Source organism: Staurois parvus, unplaced genomic scaffold (assembly GCF_062004578.1).
Source record: "Staurois parvus isolate SC_StPar_1 unplaced genomic scaffold, SC_StPar_1.0 ptg001359l, whole genome shotgun sequence".
In the NCBI taxonomy this organism is placed as follows: Eukaryota; Metazoa; Chordata; class Amphibia; order Anura; family Ranidae; genus Staurois; species Staurois parvus.
The window spans coordinates 342,153-364,420 of record NW_028319155.1 but is presented as its reverse complement, the minus strand read 5'-3'; the positions used below and the strand labels follow the sequence as shown (position 1 = coordinate 364,420).

The window sequence follows — 22,268 nt, the reverse complement described above, 5'->3', positions numbered from 1 at the left end:
AAACACCCAGCAACCACATGCATTGCAGCACATTTCGGGGTTAAAACAAGCAGCGAGAAGACGTCGCATCACCTCAGCCACTGAAAAGCTACCCAAAATACACTTCAGTGGAGGGTTTTCGATGCACATCTAACTCTAGGGAGTATTTCAGCTTTTAGGGCCAGAGGGAGCACAATGTTTCTACAAAACAATTACCGTATTTTTTGCTCCATAAGACGCCCCTGATCATAAGACGCACCTAGGTTTTAGAGGCGGAAAACTAGAAAAAAAATATTCTGAACTAATGGACTGCAGACAGTACAGGGGACGACCGGAGACTGCGGACACAGTACAGGGGACGACCGGAGACTGCGGACACAGTACAGGGGACGACCGGAGACTGCGGACACAGTACAGGGGACGACCGGAGACTGCGGACACAGTACAGGGGACGACCGGAGACTGCGGACACAGTACAGGGGACGACCGGAGACTGCGGACACAGTACAGGGGACGACCGGAGACTGCGGACACAGTACAGGGGACGACCGGAGACTGCGGACACAGTACAGGGGACGACCGGAGACTGCGGACACAGTACAGGGGACGACCGGAGACTGCGGACACAGTACAGGGGACGACCGGAGACTGCGGACACAGTACAGGGGACGACCGGAGACTGCGGACACAGTACAGGGGACGACCGGAGACTGCGGACACAGTACAGGGGACGACCGGAGACTGCGGACACAGTACAGGGGACGACCGGAGACTGCAGACACAGTACAGGGGACGACCGGAGACTGTGGACACAGTACAGGGGACGACCGGAGACTGCGGACATACTACATCATATAAAGTCCCAACAGGGCCCCACCACCCAGAATATCAAATGATCTGTCACCATACATCAAGGAAAAGGACTACAACTGCCAGCATCTGTCATTTTTAACTTACAGAAGGCAGGGGGCGCACTGAGCTCCGAGGACAGGCCACACCAGCAGACAGGACCGAACTGCAGAGCAGGGAGCGCACTATGGACACATGCCAGGAGCGGGGAGGAGCTGTAAGGACAGGCCACACCTGCAGACCGGACTGCAGAGCAGGGAGCGCAGTACATAGACATGCCAGGAGCGGGGAGGAGCTCCGAGGACAGGCCACGCCTGCAGAGCAAGCTGGCTGGGTTCGGTGAGGGGACTGCCTGTTATGAAGAGCTGAGGGGATAAGGTAGGGTGAACTTCGGTGACATCCTGCAGTGGGAGGGGACAGGCTGCAGTGGGAGGGGACAGGCTACAGTGGGATGGGCCAGCCGCTGGCCCTAACACTGCAGCGGTGACAGGTGGAGGACTGGTCAGTATTCGCTCCATAAGACGCACAGACATTTTCCCCCATATTTTTTTGGGGAAAAAGTGAGTCTTATGGAGCGAAAAATACGGTACCTTGCGGGCAAGGCCCCCCTAATATACACTTTTAACGTCTTTACCATAAACACACAAAAAGAAAGGATTGAACGTTCAGGTATGTGAATGAGGCTTACCTGCTGATGATCAGCCATTGATGATTGGAGGCCGGAGAAAGGAGCGTGGCTGTGCTGGCTCGACATGCTTGCCTCAGTGGGGACAAAGGCAAAAGGGGCAGCCAGACACACAGAGGAGGAGGACTTGCATCCTGTACTGCTGCCACCTGCAAGAGAAGGATACAGATCAGTGCCCATAAATCAAGAAATTCTGGTTACACCGAGTGGAAAATGGCAGGTGAGCAATATAAATACAGATCACATATACTTTAATACTTTAATGGGAGAGGAATGCAGGTGAATTATGTTCTGGTCTATGAAGAGGACTCCATTATTAGCTTATAAATAGTTTTAACGAGCGACTAATTTAAAACATATCTTCTGCATATATCAGTTTACAATTCTCCGGAGTCGTTTTTCCCAAATGTAATGTACCCGTATCACAACAGCAAGCACACCGCCATACGTGTTGATCCGCTAAAAAAATAAAACCTAGACTCCGAGCAACAGACAAGGGAATATATAAACCTCTCCAGCCCTAGACAGATCCGATTCACTCACGTTCGATCAATAGGTCAAGTATAGCTATGAAAGACAGCTGAAGGACAACTATCAATACTGAAATGAATAAGACTGCTGTGAAAATGAAGAATACAGCAACACTGCAAACATTCCACCCATTCCTGATAGGTACAGAGCATCTAAGGCCCGGTTCACACCTGGCCGATGCATTTTAGGTGCATTGTAATAAAAGTGCATCAAAGGTGCAATCATTTTCTATTAAAAGAAAAGGGAGTTTAAAAAAATCAAAAACATACATAGCACAGCGGCTAAATGGTTAGCACTTCCGCCTGGCCGTACTCGGGTCGTTGGTTCGAATCCCAACCACGGCACCACCTGCCTGGAGTTTGCATGTTCTCCCTGTGCCTGCGTGGGTTTCCTCCGGGTACTCCGGTTTCCTCCCACACTCCAAAGACATGCTGGTAGGTTAATTGGCTCCTGTCTAAATTGGCCCTAGTATGTGTATGTATGAATGTGAGTTAGGGACCTTAGATTGTACGCCCCTTGAGGGTCAGGGACTGATGTGAATGTACAATATATATGTAAAGCACTGCATACATTGATGGTGCTATATAAGTACCTGAAAGAAATAAATTTTATATATATATATATATATATATATATATATATATATATATATATATATATATATATATATATATATATATATAAATTTATGGGTTTCCTCCAGGTCCTCTGGTTTCCTCCCACACTCCAAAGACATGCTGGTAGGTGAGATGGATCCTGTCTAAATTGTCCCTAGTATATGTATGAATGAATGTGAGTTAGGGACCTTAGACTTAGACTGTACACCCCTTGAGGGTTGGGGACTTTAGATTGTACACCCCTTGAGGGTTGGGGACCTTAGATTGTACACCCCTTGAGGGTTAGGGACCTTAGATTGTACACCCCTTGAGGGTTAGGGACCTTAGATTGTACACCCCTTGAGGGTCAGGGACTGATGTGAATGTACAATATGCATGTAAAAGCGCTGCGTAAATTGACAGCGCTATACCTGAAATAAAATAAAATATTCACCTAGATGGCTGCAGCATCAATCCAATTGCTGCAGCTGTCCCTCGCTGGCTCTACACCAAAAACCATCGCTCAGTTCTCAAGTCTTCAGTGAGCAGCGAGCCAATACCTGTCAGTCACCAGCTTTCTGCTCTGCCCCTCCAACAATCACTGGAGAGCTGGGCTGTGGAGGGTTCAAGGGACAGCTGGCGCAGGCAGAGGCTGGACTGACTATGTGAATAAGTGCACCCCAAGGAGGAGAGCTTTGGTCATACTTATCCTTTTACCCCCTTCATGCCAACCGCCTCCTGGCCCTTTAAAAGTTCTAAAAGCCGGGAGGCAGACATTTGGGTCATGCGATTGGCTAGCACAGCAGTCATGTGACTGGAAAGCCCCGATCGCAAGCATGCATCAAGAGGTTACCGATCCCCGCTGGCTACCATGCTGGAAGCATGCGCTCTGTACAGTAAGCTGTTTTAACAGGGCCGTATATGCCGAGCAGCCGCATATATGTGTACAGTCAGCACCAAGAGGGTAACACATTTCTCCTGAAACACACTAGTGTGAACGGGGATTTAGAGAAGACTGCTCACAAGACATCCCCACCAGAACATATATACTAGGGAAGCGCCGAAATTTCGGTGGCCGATAAGTTTCGGACGAAAAAAAAAAAAAAAAAGCACTAATAGAGGTGCCGAAAAACCCCCGCCCCTTGGTAGTTCTCGGCCTTACCTGAGAAACCATCAACCCCGGTGCTGGGCATAGAGATGGGTGAAGGAATGATGGCCGCCACTCATCTCCATGCCCTTGGAGGACCGGAGCAAAGGAGAAAAAAAAAAAGTTTAAAGTGCCCCCGTGCTCGCATGTAGTGGTGAACGCATACGTAGGCCTTGCCCACATACGTAAACTGTGTTCAATCCACACACTTGAGGTATCGCCAGGAACGTCAGAGCAAGAGCAATAATTCTCGCACTAGACCTCTATAACTTTACACCGCTAACCTGTAGACATTTTTAAAGCGTCACCCATGGAGATTTTTCAGTAACGCAGTTTCACGTCATTCCACGAGCATGCGCAATTTTAAAACGTGACATGTTGGGTATCTATTTACTCGCCGTAACATCCTTTCATATTTTACAAAAAAATTGGGGTATATATTTTATTTTTTTAATCAACGTGTATTTTTTTCCAAAAAATATATATTCATTGTTTTAAAAACAGCACATTTCAGTTCCAATTTTCGGCCAAGTGCATTTTGAATTTTCGGTTTCAGCACCAGAATTTTCATTTTGGTGCACCACTAATAGAGATAAACAAAAGCAGACATGTTTTAAGCCCAGCCTGGGTAACAAATATGGGTAACACGCCATTCCACGAGCGTGCGCAATTTTAAAGTGTGACATGTTGGGTATCTATTTACTCGCCGTAACATCCTCTTTTATATGTTACAAAAAAATTGGGGTATATATTGGTTTTTTTAGGTGTATTTTTTTTCAAAATATATATATATATTCATTTTAAAAAACTGCGCATTTCGGTTGTCGGCCAAGTGCATTTTGAATTTTCGTTTTCGGTACCAGAATTTTAATTTTGGTGCACCACTAATATATACACAATATGCCACTTACCCTGTGCATAGATACATTTAAAAAGGTTCATATTGAAAGCAATCCATGTCAATTTACTTCAGTAACAGGGTAGCCATAGATGTGGGAAAACGGACACCATACCTTCCCCTCCACCTAGGGGCAAACCTGAATTAAGAACTGCCGGGATGACACGTATGCAGTGAAATCTGTATGTAGGATCTGACCTTTTTGAAAGCGGTGTTGCAAAGTATATATGACCAGCTATAGAGGATTAACCATAACCGGCGCTGAAATACACAGGCTGCCTCTTCCTGAACAAAAAAAGCTACTTGCCACAGAGGAAGGAATGTAGGAAGATTATTTTCTTTAATACGGGGCTTGAAAAAGCCGCTCGCCAAATGCGAGGAGAAATTCCTCTGTGGCGAGCAGTGAGCACAGATGAAGCATGGAGCGACTGCACCTGCACTCCAAGCCTCATTGTGCAGCCGAGTTCCGGTTTACAACTTTCGGTTTCCGGCTTCTGCAGCACCGCCGCTGAGGGGACAGGTGCAGGAGAGGTCTGCTCTCCTCCGCTGAGAGGAGACACCCTCTCCACCGCCGCAGGGGACTCGAGGAGTAAGTACTGTATACATGTCATATCACTATAATGGAGTACAGGGGAGGGGGATATACATTACTGTATACAGTTTGATATTTTGGACTCTTTATTCTAAAGAAAAATGTAATTTCATAAGCTTTAAGGGGGCGTGGTTGGTGGATAGTCTGGGGGTGGGGTTGGAGGAGGACCTGGGCAAGGTGGGGTGGGGTTGGAGGAGGACCTGGGCAAGGTGGGGTGGGGTTGGAGGAGGACCTGGGCAAGGTGGGGTGGGGTTGGAGGAGGACCTGGGCAAGGTGGGGTGGGGTTGGAGGAGGACCTGGGCAAGGTGGGGTGGGGTTGGAGGAGGACCTGGGCAAGGTGGGGTGGGGTTGGAGGAGGACCTGGGCAAGGTGGGGTGGGGTTGGAGGAGGACCTGGGCAAGGTGGGGTGGGGTTGGAGAAGGACCTGGGCAAGGTGGGGTGGGGTTGGAGGAGGACCTGGGCAAGGTGGGGTGGGGTTGGAGGAGGACCTGGGCAAGGTGGGGTGGGGTTGGAGGAGGACCTGGGCAAGGTGGGGTGGGGTTGGAGGAGGACCTGGGCAAGGTGGGGTGGGGTTGGAGGAGGACCTGGGCAAGGTGGGGTTGGAGGCGGACCTGGGCAAGGTGGGGTGGGGTTGGAGGCGGACCTGGGCAAGGTGGGGTGGGGTTGGAGGCGGACCTGGGCAAGGTGGGGTGGGGTTGGAGGCGGACCTGGGCAAGGTGGGGTGGGGTTGGAGGCGGACCTGGGCAAGGTGGGGTGGGGTTGGAGGAGGACCTGGGCAAGGTGGGGTGGGGCAACTGGTGGAGAGTAAGGTTTGTGCCTGGCTATTAGGTCTAGACTCGAAATTTTAAGCCCTGTTTAATAGACTTAAGTTGCATATTGAACTGGTCAGTTTACTGTCACAGATTTAAGAAATGAAGAGTTTGCTGTGACATTTTGTGGAACTGAGGAATTGGGGTATTAGCCATGAAATGTGTCTTTTGGTGTATTAAAATAAATCTGATGCTCATCACTATAACGACTGTGACCTATCCTGACCATAACTATATGGAAATGTGGGCACCTCTGCCACACTCTTTAATAGGCTTTTTGTTCTAACACCAATTCATCGTACCATCCTGTCCCCCATAAGGATCTACGATTGGGTTTCACGAGGAATAAGGCTGGCCACAGATTATCCAATTCTCTTGAGATTTTTGGTTTAGATTTACCAAAAACCATATAATATGAGCTCAAACCTAATACTTTCAATTGTATCTAATTAGGTAGGCTCTTGTACTACATAGTTGAAGGTAAATCTAAAGGAAATTGGACAGAAAATTGTACAGTGTACGGCCTGCCTAAGAATCAACTTCTGATAGTTTAGATGTATTATTAAAAAAATATATATATATTTATAATTGGTCATTCACAACTTCAAATGTAAGTAATATTTCTTCTATTTTTCCAGAATACTGTACACAAAAATCAGTGTTGCCAAAAAGGCTTGGCGAGGGCTCCCCCGCCTCTTTGTTCGGCAAACACCTCAGAGGCTCCTTTTTTCCCTCTGAGGGCCCCCACCCTACAGACACTGCTAATTGCTTGGCCACTATTGCACCAGATCAGAAGTTCTGATCTAAAGCAACAAAGTAGACCGGCAACCAAAACTTTTAGAAGGTCAATTATAGCTCACTCATTAATGGCTTCCCGACCGCCCTATAGCAGAAATACTGCTACAGGGCGGCATGGGTGTGCAAAATCACGTGATTTTGGATTTCAGGGAAGAGGAAGAGGGATTTCAGGGAAGAGGGTGCGCGCCCTACCCACGCCGCCATTCGCTGCCGTCAATCACCGGGTCCTGGCCGTTGATTGCAGAGGATCTCCTATGGGGAGGAGAACCGCTTGTAAACAAAACTGTTCTCCCCGTCGGCCACTGCATACTGCTTTGGATGGCTATGCACAGCATAGCCATGCAAAACAGTGTGATTACAGTGAAGCGCACAGACACAGGACATAGTGTGACAGCACACAGTTAACCCTTTGATCACCCCACGTTAAACCCTTCCTGCCCAGTGCCATTAGTACAGTGTCAGTGCTTTTTTTTTTTGTACTGATCACTGGGGATGTCAGTGACACCAAGTCAGTTCCACGCAGTGTTAGAATGCCCCCTGCAGTCCCGCTAAAAGTCGCTGATCGCCACCATTACTAGTAAAAATATATATTAAAAAAAAAAAAGCCCAGTATATATACCGCCATTTGTAACTAATTTACAAGTATTGGGATTTTTTAGTTTGTTTTAGCAAAGACATGGAGCAGAAATTGATGACGAAATTAGATTTTTTTACATTTTTCTACTAGACATGTTTAATAGCAAAAAGTCAAAAATTTAGGGGTTTTTTTCTCAAAATTGTCGGCCTTTTTTTTTTTATAGCGATCAAATACCACTGAAAGAAAGCTATCTGTACAGAGTTGCATGACCACACAATTGTCAGTTAAAGTAACGCAAAAAATGGCCTGGTCAGGAAGGGGGGAAAATCCTCAGGAGGGCGAGGGGTTAAAGAGAACAAGTACCCAACCTAAAATCACAGGCTGTGAGAAAAGCCCATCTTTAAAACACTCTTCATCAATAAGAAGATGCAGAAACATAGGTGTAAGCCAGCAATTCCTCCTCTTTTCTACACAAAAATGGGATGGACTTCCAAAAAAACAAACAAAAAACATTGCTGTCTCTTAGAGGAAGTCCTACAAAACAGATACCTGCTCAGCTGTTGAAGCTGAAGGTCAAAGCAGTCCTGAACAAGGGTGTCTAGTTTTCTGGCTACTTGAGGCATATCAGCAGTTTAATAAAGCTGTGCCCACACTGGCGTTTCTCCTCGGTGAAGAATTACCAAGCTTCAGTGCTGACATTTTAAGGATTGGTGTGTGTATGACCAAACAAACCTCCAAAGTGCAGAACTAGTGAAAAGAAAAAAAACCCTTGTAAAAAAAATATATATAAATAAAATCCAGTCACACGATTGGTAGCCATGGAAATTAGATTTTTTTTTTTTTTTTAACCGCTTCTAAAGAGTAAGGCCTGGTTCACACTAGTGCGATTTCAGATGCGACAGTCACACAGAATCACATTGATTTCAGTTCACATCGATGCAGGGCGATTTTGGAAAAGGGTCCTGTGCTACTTTGGTGCAATCACAGCACGATTCTGGCCCCATACAATATACAAAGCACATCCCCGTAGTATCCAATTTGCATCAAAGTGAAAGTCAGATCAAAATATGATCGCAGCAATGTGAACCCAGCCTGAGTGAAGCTGCTGTAATTTGTGGGCCAGCTGACTCATGGGATTAAGCCATCCCTGAATATACAAAACAAATTGTGTATACAAGCTGGTCACACGCAATGCAACTTAATAGCCTCTCGGTGTTTTTACTGTAATATTTATTCTTTTCAATTTGCAAACTTTAACCCACACTGGACACAAGGGGAAAAATACCCTTTCAGTCCCCTCATCAGTGCGGGAAGGGTTTAACATTGCTTATGTCTAGTGTAGAGTAACGCTGTGTTATAACTTATTCCTTGAGGCCTCCATCTATTTGACTGGTTCCCCCAAAGCTTCCACTAAGGAGCTCTGGCTTGCAGTTCCCCGTTTACCTCTTCTTCTAATAGTGCTGCATTGTATGTGATGACACCGAGTGGACGCCAACAGCCCAGAGTGTCAGGGAGCAGAGGCGCGAGTCAGGGAGCAGAGGCGCGAGTCAGGGAGCAGAGGCGCGAGTCAGGGAGCAGAGGCGCGAGTCAGGGAGCAGAGGCGAGAGTCAGGGAGCAGAGGCGAGAGTCAGGGAGCAGAGGCGAGAGTCAGGGAGCAGAGGCGAGAGTCAGGGAGCAGAGGCGAGCGTCAGGGAGCAGAGGCGAGCGTCAGGGAGCAGAGGCGAGTGTCAGAACAAGGAATACAGTAATGCAGACTGTTTCTCTACACTCTAGTGTTACAAGCATTTGACCCTCGACGTGCAAAGAGACTTTTCTCTCCTCCATTTGCCCCATGTGTATTAGGACACATTGGGCAGCCTTGCCAAAATCAGAGATGGGGCAACTTGTCATATCCTATTAGTTCAGTTCACACCACTGCACTGCAGTAGGTGGTGCTGACAACAAAAATATAGGACAGGCTGTAATTTTTTTTCTCTCTCTAGTGCAACGTGTTGCGATGTGCTACACTGCATCACAATGCACTACGGTGCATAACCCCGCAATAAAGTTTTCATTTCAATAAAGTCATTAAAAAAAAAAGTAAACCGTACAATGTGTCATTACAACATATTGCGCGCCGCTCCTCCAGAGCCCACACCAGGAGCTGCGCGCCGCTCATCCAGAGCCCACACCAGCAGCTGCACCCTTCTTACAGAGCCCACACCAGCAGCTGCACCCTTCTTACAGAGCCCACACCAGCAGCTGCACCCCTCTCTCAGAGCCCACACCAGCAGCTGCACCCCTCTCTCAGAGCCCACACCAGCAGCTGCACCCCTCTCTCAGAGCCCACACCAGCAGCTGCACCCCTCTCTCAGAGCCCACACCAGCAGCTGCACCCCTCTCTCAGAGCCCACACCAGCAGCTGCACCCCTCTCTCAGAGCCCACACCAGCAGCTGCACCCCTCTCACAGAGCCCACACCAGCAGCTGCACCCCTCTCACAGAGCCCACACCAGCAGCTGCCCCCCTCCTTCAGAGCCCACACCAGCAGCTGCCCCCCTCCTTCAGAGCCCACACCAGCAGCTGCCCCCCTCCTTCAGAGCCCACACCAGCAGCTTTGCAGTAATGTGTGCTGCTGGAGATTAGGCCAGCTCACACCAAATGCAGTCTGGATGTGTTTCTGCATGCACATTTTTGACCAGTTTCTGATGTCTTCCGATACATTTTTGATGCAGTCCAGTGCATTTTTTCGTCACCAAAAATAGGGACATGTGCGTTATACTGCATTCTAGTACTGTTTAGTGCAGAAAAAATACAGCATGTTCAAAGTCCCCAAGCCCCCCCGGAACTGACCACACTGATGTGAACAATGCCATTGGAAACCCTTGGGGCCAATACAATCAAAATTACTGCATGCAATATGAAGGTCACGCGACTAATTTTTTCAGAAATACAGAGATAATGAGTCAATTCACCAAAGTAAAATATTGAATGTGAGGTAAATACCACACGTTAAAAATACTGAAATAAATAGCACAAAAAACCCATGAGATAAATTAAGGGCCAGTTCACACTACATACATTTCAGTTGCTTTTTTTCCGCATCCAAAAAGGTACAGAAATTAGGTTAAATGGTTGTCAATGCCGCTGTTCACATCAGTGCTTGCAGTTCCTGGGCATTCCGGTTGCAGAAAACAAAAAAAAAAGTAGAACAGGCTGCATTTTTTTCTGTACAGAACTGAACTGGAACGCAGTAAAATGCATCAAAAACACCGAAACGCACAAAAAAATGCACATGTCCGTAATTAAATTGAAGAAAGGAGAAAAATTTAACTGGAATGCATAAAAAAAAAAAAAAGTACTGGAACGCGTCAAAAACATGCATGCAAAAATGCATCTAAAACACATCTGGACTGCGTTTCTATAATGTGACCCTAAAGTCAATTCATTAACACACACGCATGAACACACACACAGAGGAACACACGTTATTTATCACCTGGTGTTTGCTGGCGGTATTTTAGAAATGTACAAAACAATTGGAGGAACTCCGCACTGACAGGAAGTGAAAAGTATACAATGTATCGATGTGAAAATGTTCTCCTCTGTGTTCAGGAATGTAAATAAAATGTAACCTATCATCAGACGGAGATCCTTGTGTGAATGAAAGCACACTAGAAAGTTTCCACAGCTTCACAATATTGCTGTGTGCCTTCTGGTGAAGTGTTCGCATGCAAAAAGAAAACAAAAAATTGCAAAAAAATCCCGCCAACAAATGCAAACTTTATACTCTAAAAATATCGCAAAACAAATATTTAAATGCATTCTGTAAATAACGCATGTTTAACCTCCCTAGCGGTCTGATTATGTCCATATTTCTGAGCTCAAAGCGGTACATTTTTTTGCATGGAAATATGTATTTTTTTATTGTAGGCCTGTAATTTTTAGGAATAACTCACTGAAATCTGTCCGAACAAGAGTCTAGTAAACATCCCGGGTAGGATAAAATTTTAAACACATAAATTATAATATAATAATCATAAAAAACAGAATATTAAATTTAATTCAATAATGTAATAAAACCAAAAACACTGAAATGTGAAATATAGCGCCAAGTTCGCACATCGCTGAGATAAGTCGCAGAATCGTTTTCAGTGTCTGATGAGGAATTTCCCCCACGAATCATTATCACTCAATTCTGCAAGTGGTTCTGATTTACTATCGCTGTTCTCTAGCCGGTCTAAAACCGCTTTTGACCTAAAGGGACGCTTTTTGGACGCCATGGATGTTTCTCAGTTTCCAGGCAGAAAGAACAGTAAAAATGCAGGCAGGGCGCCGGACAAAGCACTCGGGACAAAATGTATGTGAAATGGTTTGATACAGGAATGTTATACTATGTGATTTTAGTGTATTTAGTGAATGGCACTTTTTGTCAGTCATTTTCAAATTTCCCGCCAGTTTCGTCCCCCGTACGTCGCAGGGAACGGAACCCAGCACACAGAAGCCGGCATTGGCCGGAGGACATTGCCGGGGACACTGCAGGAGGGACATGGCAGGAGCGCAGGACAAGTTAAGTGCAGAAGGGATCCCGGAGCAGCGCCGCATGGTAAGCCCGAGTGTAGCTCGGGGTTACCGCTTGTGGTACTGAAACTTTACCCCGAGCTGCACTCGGGAATACCGCCAGGGGGGTTAATGAACCACTTTCGATATAAAAAACGGCATGAGTTATTTTAGCTCAAAAATTCATGCAGTATTTATCTCAGTGACTCCCCTATAACCTGCTATCCATCTGTTTTTGACTGGACTGCATGTGGTGTGAACCAGCCCTTAAAGCGAAGTTCCATCTGAGAAAAAAAAAAACAAAAAAAACTGTAGCTGCTGACATTTAAGATACAGCCACTTACCTGCTCCTCGGTCCAGCGGTGTCCTCACCATGGCTAGTTTCACCGGCCGTCTATTCTCCCTGGCGCCGGCATCTTTAGTGTGGGCAAGCTCCTGTGGCAGCTTCCCACTGCACATGTGCGAGAAGCTCTGCACTTTGTGAATGGCCTCGTAGTGTTCTGGGACTTGTCACGTGTCCCAGAAGACTACAAGGAGGGAGGACAACTTTCGCTTCCGAATCGCATAGGCGATTGCAGCACAAGTGGGAGCGGGTACCTGTCAAATTCGGGTACCCACTCCCCAAAGCAGCCAATCCTTAATGGGGAGCGGGGGACAAAAGGCGTAAAGCAGAACTTCCCCTTTTGGGTGGAGCTCCGCTTTAAAGCAGATCTTCACTCTGGAAAAAAATGTAAAAGTCAGCAGCTACTTACCTGTCCAGGGATCCAGAGCTGTGCTCAACCGGGCAAGTTGTGCACTAGCCTTCGGGTTCCCAGTGCCGGCATCCTAACTGTGGGCAGCCAGCTACGCTGCTTTCAGCTTCACAGCCGGCTGCCTGCTGCAGTGAGCTTTGTGAGTGGTTGCGCAGTCTTCTGTGACCTGGGGGGGGGGGTTAGAACTTACACCCAGAGCCAAAACTAGGTACCTGTTCGTCCAAAAAAATGATATGCCACAATTACTAGAGGAGGACGTATAGCGGAACTTGCCCTTTTGGGTGAATTTGCGCTTTAGGCAGAACCGCACTGCCAAACAGTCTACTAAGATGTCATCTCATCCGTTTCATACATTCCATTTTCATGATTGTATGACTTACAAGAACCTATTTGTCAAAATTTCTCAATGTCCCCAAAATGTAGCTGATCCTATACCAAGTGTACCGTGTAAAAGAAAGCTCAGAATATCCAACGTGTAAATACCTACATTTAAAAATATAATTACACAGCACTTTATTTTTTAATGTTTGGTGGGTCTTTTCTACAAATATATGTTGAGCTCCTAAATACTTCTCAATAAATAATTAAATTATTACCATTAAATTAATTCAAATTATGATACAAATAACTAATAAAAGTGTATAAATACCGAAAAATATTTAAATAGATAGTTTCAACTAATCAATCTCCTCCAAATAAATATCAAAATAATTCCACATGAAATACTCCTCTACAAAAAATTTTTTTCAAGTGCTCATAAATCATCTATTAGTGACATGATGTACTTACTAATACCCTCAATTTCATTTAAATTCACAATACCCTCATTTAATATAATAAAAATAGTAAACCAACTAATAACCCTCAACTAAAACGCATTTAGATGATCCCCCATAAATAAAAATAACCAAATGCTCATAAATAATTAATAGTGACTAGTAGGAATCCAAATATCAAAATAATAGTCCCATTGGTGGGTCTTTTACCTTATGAACAGCAGCGTTCATTAGTTGAAGTAAAGATTAAAGAAAAGAAAAAAAACACAAAAAAAAAAACAACACATTTTTATAGGTGCGGGTTATTTTAGATATAATTTTTTGAAATGCATACATTCGCCTGTAGCGTCAATGCTGCTCAATGTACACCGACCTAGTCTGATCGATGGCAACCTGCTAGACAATGCATCTACTGGTTACCAAGCAACAGAACAGAGCAGAAAAAAAAAATATTAAAAACATAAGGCACACATGAAAAAAAAAAATACTTCCAAGTCTCTCAGCATAAGGACAATTAAGCAACAAGAAACAAAAAAAAACGCATTTATTGTACAAAAACACAGAACACCGGGGCAAACGTCTCCGTTGCAAATCGGGACGGACGTGCGCAGCTCTTTTCCGTTTTACTGGAGCTGATGGTTTTTTTTTTTTTTTTTCCTCTGACACAAAAACAAGCAATTTCCAGCGATGCAAACTTCCCCGTCTTACATAACACACTCTACAGGAATGTATGCCTTTCCACTAGGGACCTACAGACATGCTGGTTTCCAGTACCAAAGTAGTTCTAGTTTTCCTCTTCTAATTGGCTCAACGAGCTTTACAGGTATCCAATGAAGGACTAGTATCTATGGGCAGGGTTAGTCTAAAAAAAAAAAAAAAAAAAAAAAAAAAAGAAGTCAGCTGTGCTGTCTCAGCAGCAGCAGTACCCATAATACCACTATGCACACAGCTGACTACACACAGCTGCCAGCAGCCGGTTCTCGGTTGGCAAGGAAACCGGAGAACTCCTCCCTGTAGGAGACGGCAAAAAGGAAGAATCTGCAGCAGCAAAACCTCCTGGATACTGAGCTGCATGTTAAAATGTTTACATCCTGGGATCTGCATGCGAAGACTCCGCTTTGTCTAAGCAGAAATGGTGACGTCAAATAACTGCAGCGAGAGACGGATCCCTACGGGAAGGTCCTTCCTCATCAGGAGGTTCAAAAGATCACTAAATCAACACAACACATCCAGCTTGAGGGAAGACCCCCAAAAAGTGTGAACTGTGATAACCCATGAGTGTGACAAAAATGCCATTTATTTCAGGCACTTATATAGCGCCGTCAATTTACACAGCAATTTACATATATATTGTATATTCACATCAGTCCCTAACCCTCAAGGGGCGTACAATCCAAGGTCCCCAACCCTCAAGGGGCGTACAATCCAAGGTCCCCAACCCTCAAGGAGCGTACAATCCAAGGTCCCCAACCCTCAAGGAGCATACAATCCAAGGTCCCTAACCCTCAAGGGGCTTACAATCTAAGGTCCCCAATCCTCAAGGGGCGTACAATCCAAGGTCCCCAACCTTTAAGGGGCGTACAATCCAAGGTCCCTAACCCTCAAGGGGCGTACAATCCAAGGTCCCTAACCCTCAAGGGGCGTACAATCTAAGGTCCCTAGCCCTCAAGGAGCGTACAATCTAAGGTCCCTACAATCTAAGGCCATAGACAGCTCGAAGACCGGCCGTTTTTTCGTATGATAAACGAAATATCGGTCGGTCGTTAAACCGACGTAACCTTCAATTACAAAAATCGGCCGACCAAGTTATAAAGTTCACCCCATATAACAGGCAAAACTTCTGTTCCTTCCAGGTCACAGCTCATGCGCGTATTTTTTTTCGTAAAAATGATCATACGATTTGACCATCATTGATGCGAAAATCGGTAGTTTTCCACGAATTTTCCAACATGACCGATAATCCAAAAGCAGAAAAAAACCCCGAAAACCGGCCAATTAATTCACCAACAATGCGAAAATCGGCCAATTAATCTTTCGGACAAAAAAAAAAAAAAATGGACGATTTTCGAACCGTCTATAGCCGGCATTACCCTCAAGGAGTGTACAATCCAAGGTCCCCAACCCTCAAGGGGCGTACAATCTAAGGTCCCTAACCCTCAAGGGGCGTACAATCTAAGGTCCCTAACTCACATTCATACATACACATACTAGGGACAATTTAGACAGGAGCCAATTCACCTACCAGCATGTCTTTGGAGTGTGGGAGGAAACCGGAATAACCGGAGGAAACCCACGCTGGCACAGGGAGAACATGCAAACTCCAGGCAGGTGGTGCCATGCTTGGGATTCGAACCAATGACCTAGTACTGCCAGGCAGAAGTGTTGACCATTTAGCCAATGTGCTGACTTTAACATGAAGGGTTTTTTTTCCACACATTAGTTTAAATGTAGGACCGACACAGACAACCCCAACATTGACTGCTTCTGATTGGATGCAGTCACTATCCATCTGACAATTTTACACCCTGCGCCTCTGACTAAAGAGATCCGATGAATCGGACGAAATTCAAGCAGTGCAAGATCAACTTAAATCAGTCTGTAGATGCAGTAAAGCATGCTTCTTACACTCACTGTGGAACCTAAGGGGTCAATCTTTTGCATTATGCAATAAGACTGTTTGATCCTGTGTTCTCTGATCCTCCCCCCTCTACTGTCCTCAATTCATCTGATAGTACGGAGCCCTAAGAGGAACTCTGAACATGCTCAGTTTAGTGTGTATCAATAGAGTGCTTTTGGAGAAGGGTGCATGTGATCAGCACAGGACCAATCAGCACCGTGCAGAGGGTCACGGGTCATGCAGTCTCATAAGACAGTCAGAGGAGAATGAAAACTCCACCCACAAGATTAACCAGTGTTTGGGCCAGACACTGACAGAAGTCACAAGACTGCTCTATACTGCTGATGAGGAAAGGTGGTTTGCTGTTTAAATTTACTAAAATAATTGCATTTCCATGTTCTGTGTACTGTGGAAGACTGGATATAGCGAATGCGGGGTCCGGGGAGAGCGGCTATAGCGAATGCGGGGTCCGGGGAGAGCGGCTATAGCGAATGCCGGGTCCGGGGAGAGCGGCTATAGCGAATGCCGGGTCCGGGGAGAGCGGCTATAGCGAATGCCGGGTCCGGGGAGAGCGGCTATAGCGAATGCCGGGTCCGGGGAGAGCGGCTATAGCGAATGCCGGGTCCGGGGAGAGCGGCTATAGCGAATGCAGGGTCCGGGGAGAGAGGATATAGCGAATGCAGGGTCCGGGGAGACCGGATATAGCGAATGCCGGGTCCGGGGAGAGAGGATATAGCGAATGCCGGGTCCGGGGAGAGAGGATATAGCGAATGCCGGGTCCGGGGAGAGCGGCTATAGCGAATGCAGGGTCCGGGGAGAGCGGCTATAGCGAATGCAGGGTCCGGGGAGAGCGGCTATAGCGAATGCAGGGTCCGGGGAGAGCGGCTATAGCGAATGCAGGGTCCGGGGAGAGCGGGTATAGCGAATGCCGGGTCCGGGGAGAGCGGGTATAGCGAATGCCGGGTCCGGGGAGAGCGGGTATAGCGAATGCCGGGTCCGGGGAGAGCGGGTATAGCGAATGCCGGGTCCGGGGAGACCGGGTATAGCGAATGCCGGGTCCGGGGAGAGCGAGTATAGCGAATGCCGGGTCCGGGGAGAGCGAGTATAGCGAATGCCGGGTCCGGGGAGAGCGAGTATAGCGAATGCCGGGTCCAGGGAGAGCGAGTATAGCGAATGCCGGGTCCGGAGAGAGCGAGTATAGATAGTGAATGCTGGGTCCGGGGAGAGCGGATATAGTGAATGCAGGGTCCGGGGAGACCGGATATAGTGAATGCAGGGTCCGGGGAGACCGGATATAGTGAATGCAGGGTCCGGGGAGACCGGATATAGTGAATGCAGGGTCCGGGGAGAGCGGATATAGTGAATGCAGGGTCCGGGGAGAGCGGATATAGTGAATGCGGGGTCCGGGGAGAGCGGATATAGTGAATGCGGGGTCCGGAGAGAGCGGATATAGTGAATGCGGGGTCCGGAGAGAGCGGATATAGTGAATGCGGGGTCCGGGGAGACCAGATATAGTGAATGCGGGGTCCGGGGAGATCGGATATAGTGAATGCGGGGTCCGGGGAGATCGGATATAGTGAATGCGGGGTCCGGGGAGATCGGATATAGTGAATGCAGGGTCCGGGGAGATCGGATATAGTGAATGCAGGGTCCGGGGAGATCGGATATAGTGAATGCAGGGTCCGGGGAGATCGGATATAGTGAATGCAGGGTCCGGGGAGATCGGATATAGTGAATGCAGGGTCCGGGGAGACCGGATATAGTGAATGCAGGGTCCGGGGAGACCGGATATAGTGAATGCAGGGTCCGGGGAGACCGGATATAGTGAATGCAGGGTCCGGGGAGACCGGATATAGTGAATGCAGGGTCCGGGGAGACCGGATATAGTGAATGCAGGGTCCGGGGAGACCGGATATAGTGAATGCAGGGTCCGGGGAGACCGGATATAGTGAATGCAGGGTCCGGGGAGACCGGATATAGTGAATGCAGGGTCCGGGGAGACCGGATATAGTGAATGCAGGGTCCTGGGAGACCGGATATAGTGAATGCAGGGTCCGGGGAGACTGGATATAGTGAATGCAGGGTCCGGGGAGACTGGATATAGTGAATGCAGGGTCCGGGGAGACTGGATATAGCGAATGCAGGGTCCTGGGTTTAGTAAGACTCAAGCCTAACTTCAGATTTACTGTGTCTGACCCAAGCTGGTCCAAACTATTTATACTCATAGTACATTAAGGCTCTAAAGCCTCAGTTCATTCTAGAATTCAGTGCGGGAAACCTGCTATCCGCACGGGATTACGTAAATGTGGTTTCATATCTGTTTGAGCAGAGTTCCCCTGCAGCTGCTGTCACATTCAAAATCGGAGCGGCTGTATGGGGTTCCGCCCACACAGCCAAGTCATTCATTCCCAGCAATCTGTGAAAGAAGAAACTACAAGTCCCATCTTCCAACATGACATCTGCGTGTAGTTCTCAATAGGGCTGATGAGCACCCACGGACACTTCTTCCAAATGCTTTCCAGGCGCCTGTATATCCGCTCTCCCCGGACCCGGCATTCACTATATCCAGTCTCCCCGGACCCGGCATTCACTATATCCACTCTCCCCGGACCCCGCATTCACTATATCTGGTCTCCCACAGTGCAATATTTTAGTAAATATAAACTGCTAAAAACCTTTTCTTAGCAGGATATAGCAGTCTTGTGACTTCTATCAGTGTTCAGCAGAACACTGGTTAAAGCTTGCAGTTTTTTTTCTGCTCTAGGAGGATGCAGAACCCCTGATCTCTGTCTGGACAGTGCAGATTGCATGTGATCAGCACAGGGTCACTCTCCCAAGAACAAAAACCTCTCTAGCAATACACACTAAGCTGAGCATGTGTAGAATGGCTATGGTTCAGTCTGTCTTATCAGGAGATAAGATGGACACTTGAACAAGAGGAGGAGCAGAGAAGTCGGGATCAAAAGGCCTTTTTACACCATGTGGAGGATTAACCCCTTAGGTTCCACAGAGTATATCCAGCATGCTTTACTGCTTATACAGACTGATTTTACTGTTTTGGATTTAGCAACACTAAAAGGGATGGTTGGCAGGTGGCAAAAACACAGCTCACATTTTTAGCCCTCCAATCTCCAATCTAAACAAAGCCTTTCAACACAAGTCACCGTTTAAAATTTTTTTCAAAACTTTATTGAAAAGTCACAGAATGACATTCATTTATTTCCAGGTACCACAGCTGTGCAATGCACCGGTATTAGGTGAGACGCAAAAAACGTCTGCATTTTAAAACACACCACAACCCACCCCAGCACACCAGTGTGGTGTGAACAGGGCACACAGAAAACAATTGATACCTATATGCCTTGGCAGCTTAAAAGAAATGGTGCAAACATACCCTACAATGGCTGAACTCTCTCATGCAGGACCTGTGGCTCCATGGGGTGCAGGACAGCACTAGGAAAATTTATGCTACGCATCTAAAATGCCTATAAATGTCCATACACATGAACCCCGATGTCTGTCCTGGTGTTTTCTCTACTCCCCAAAAAACTGGCAGCAGCTAGGGAATGGCTAAATCATGGGATTTGTTGAACCTTGCATTATGGTTACATGTGTGCATCTAAATATTTGTGTAAAAAGCTAACTAGAAGGTCTTATTCACAGAAGATACACAATAGTAGAGTTAGGGACCTTAGATTGTACGCCCCTTGAGGGTTAGGGACCTTAGATTGTACGCCCCTTGAGGGTCAGGGACCTTAGATTGTACGCCCCTTGAGGGTCAGGGACCTTAGATTGTACGCCCCTTGAGGGTCAGGGACCTTAGATTGTACGCCCCTTGAGGGTTAGGGACCTTAGATTGTACGCCCCTTGAGGGTTAGGGACCTTAGATTGTACGCCCCTTGAGGGTTAGGGACCTTAGATTGTACGCCCCTTGAGTGTTAGGGACCTTAGATTGTACACCCCTTGAGGGTTAGGGACCTTAGATTGTACGCCCCTTGAGGGTTAGGGACCTTAGATTGTACACCCCTTGAGGGTTAGGGACCTTAGATTGTACACTCCTTGAGGGTTAGGGACTGATGTGAATGTACAATATATATGTAAAGCGCTGTGTAAATTGACGTCGGTATACAAGTACCTGAAATAAATAAGTAGCAGATTATTCATAAAATCCACTGTCTGGATAGCAGACATGTCCCGTCACCCGTACCATAACTAGGTCATTGCAAAAAGGTATATTTATGTAGAGATACAGGATGCAAGAAACTCTTGGCCAAACAACATAAACAGTTCTAAATAGATACAAACATCCTACAGTACTCCAAGTTTTACAGCTACAATTGCTCAGAAAGATCAGAAGAGCAGGATGCTTCATAGCAGATACAGCAGAGCGCACAACTAACACCATGCCAAAGAAGGCAACTAAGGACTGAGCACATGGGATCTAGGCAGAGCTTCAAAGTATATTTATAGCACGTGAACTAAAAATACACGCCCCATTTTAAAGTTAAGGAATTGCACGCACAAGTCAAGAGAAAAAGATCAAACACTTGTCATTTGCCTGATCCTAATGGAATCATGTAAAACACTCTTATAGGCAACACAAATATAGCCTTTTCCATCTGAGATCCTCAAACCAACATAAGAGTTAATCCATGCAAGTACATATCTGGACAGTGAACTCATTTAAAAATAATTATTATACAGGATTTATATATTATTATTATACAGGATTTATATATTATTATTATTATACAGGATTTATATATTATTATTATACAGGATTTATATATTATTATTATTATTATACAGGATTTATATATTATTATTATACAGGATTTATTATTCTACATGATTTATATATTATTCAGAATTTATTATTATTATTATTATACAGGATTTATATATTATACAGGATTTATATATTATTATACAGGATTTATATACTATTATTATTATTATTATACAGGATTTATATATTATTATACAGGATTTATATATTATTATTATTATAATACAGGATTTATATATTATTATTCTACAGGATTTATATATTATTATTCTACAGGATTTATATATTATACAGAATTTTTTATTATTATACAGAATTTTTTATTATTATACAGGATTTATATATTATACAGGATTTATATATTATACAGAATTTATATATTATACAGAATTTATTATTATACAGAATTTATTATTATACAGAATTTATTATTATACAGGATTTATATATTATTATACAGGATTTATATATTATTATTCAGGATTTATATATTATTATTATACAGGATTTATATATTATTATTATACAGGATTTATATATTATTATTATTATACAGGATTTATATTATTATTATTATACAGGAATTATATATTATTATTATACAGGAATTATATATTATTATTATACAGGATTTATATGGCACCAACAGTTTGCTCAGCGCTTTACAAAATAAATGGGAGACAATACAGCTCAATACAAGAGGGTTATCCTCGTAGCTTACAATCTAGAAAAAAAAAAAAAGGAACCGCACACGGTAGGAAAAACTATAATACTTATTTTAATCGATTTACGGAAAAGAAAGCCAATCTCTAAATAAGAGTTCTGGTAAGAAGTATTTATTTGCTCTGACCCAGTTCTGGATCAGCCAATCAGTGGAGGAGTGATGGGCCGTGATGTGACTCTGCACCCACAAACATTCGCAGTGACCGCAGGGTGGGCTTCTGTAACATCAAAAAAACTGAAAAACTCCTATAAAAAAAAGTCAGTAAATGCAACTGCATCTTAGAAAAGTCAGAAAAAACATCTAGCAACTTTTTGAGGATTTTTTTTAATGTCCTACATCCTGCTCATTTCAGCCAACTGGGCATTATTTGTTACAAGTATTTATACAGCGCTGTCAATTCACGCAGCACTTTACATATATATTGTACATTCACATCAGTCCCCGCCCCCGAGGAGCGTACAATCTAAGGTCCCTAACTCACATTCATACATATACATACTAGGGGCAATTTAGACAGGAGCCAATTCACCTCCCAGCAGGTCTTTGGAGTGTCGGAGGAAACCAGAATACCCGGAGGAAACCCACACAGGCACAGGGAGAACATGCAAACT

General features: G+C 45.3%; 1 protein-coding gene across 3 annotated transcripts in view; it reads right to left on the bottom strand.

The window, feature by feature from the left end:
- LOC149436403 (dual specificity tyrosine-phosphorylation-regulated kinase 1B-like) overlaps positions 1 to 22,268 on the bottom strand; it is a 142,460-nt gene that overhangs the window by 33,127 nt on the left and 87,065 nt on the right. For all 3 annotated transcript variants that reach the window (XM_089661653.1, XM_089661652.1, XM_089661654.1), the window contains exon 2: positions 1,517 to 1,662. In XM_089661653.1, coding sequence (XP_089517779.1) covers positions 1,517 to 1,582 — 66 coding nt within the window. In that variant the 5' untranslated portion in view covers positions 1,583 to 1,662. The remainder of the gene's footprint in view (positions 1 to 1,516; positions 1,663 to 22,268) is intronic.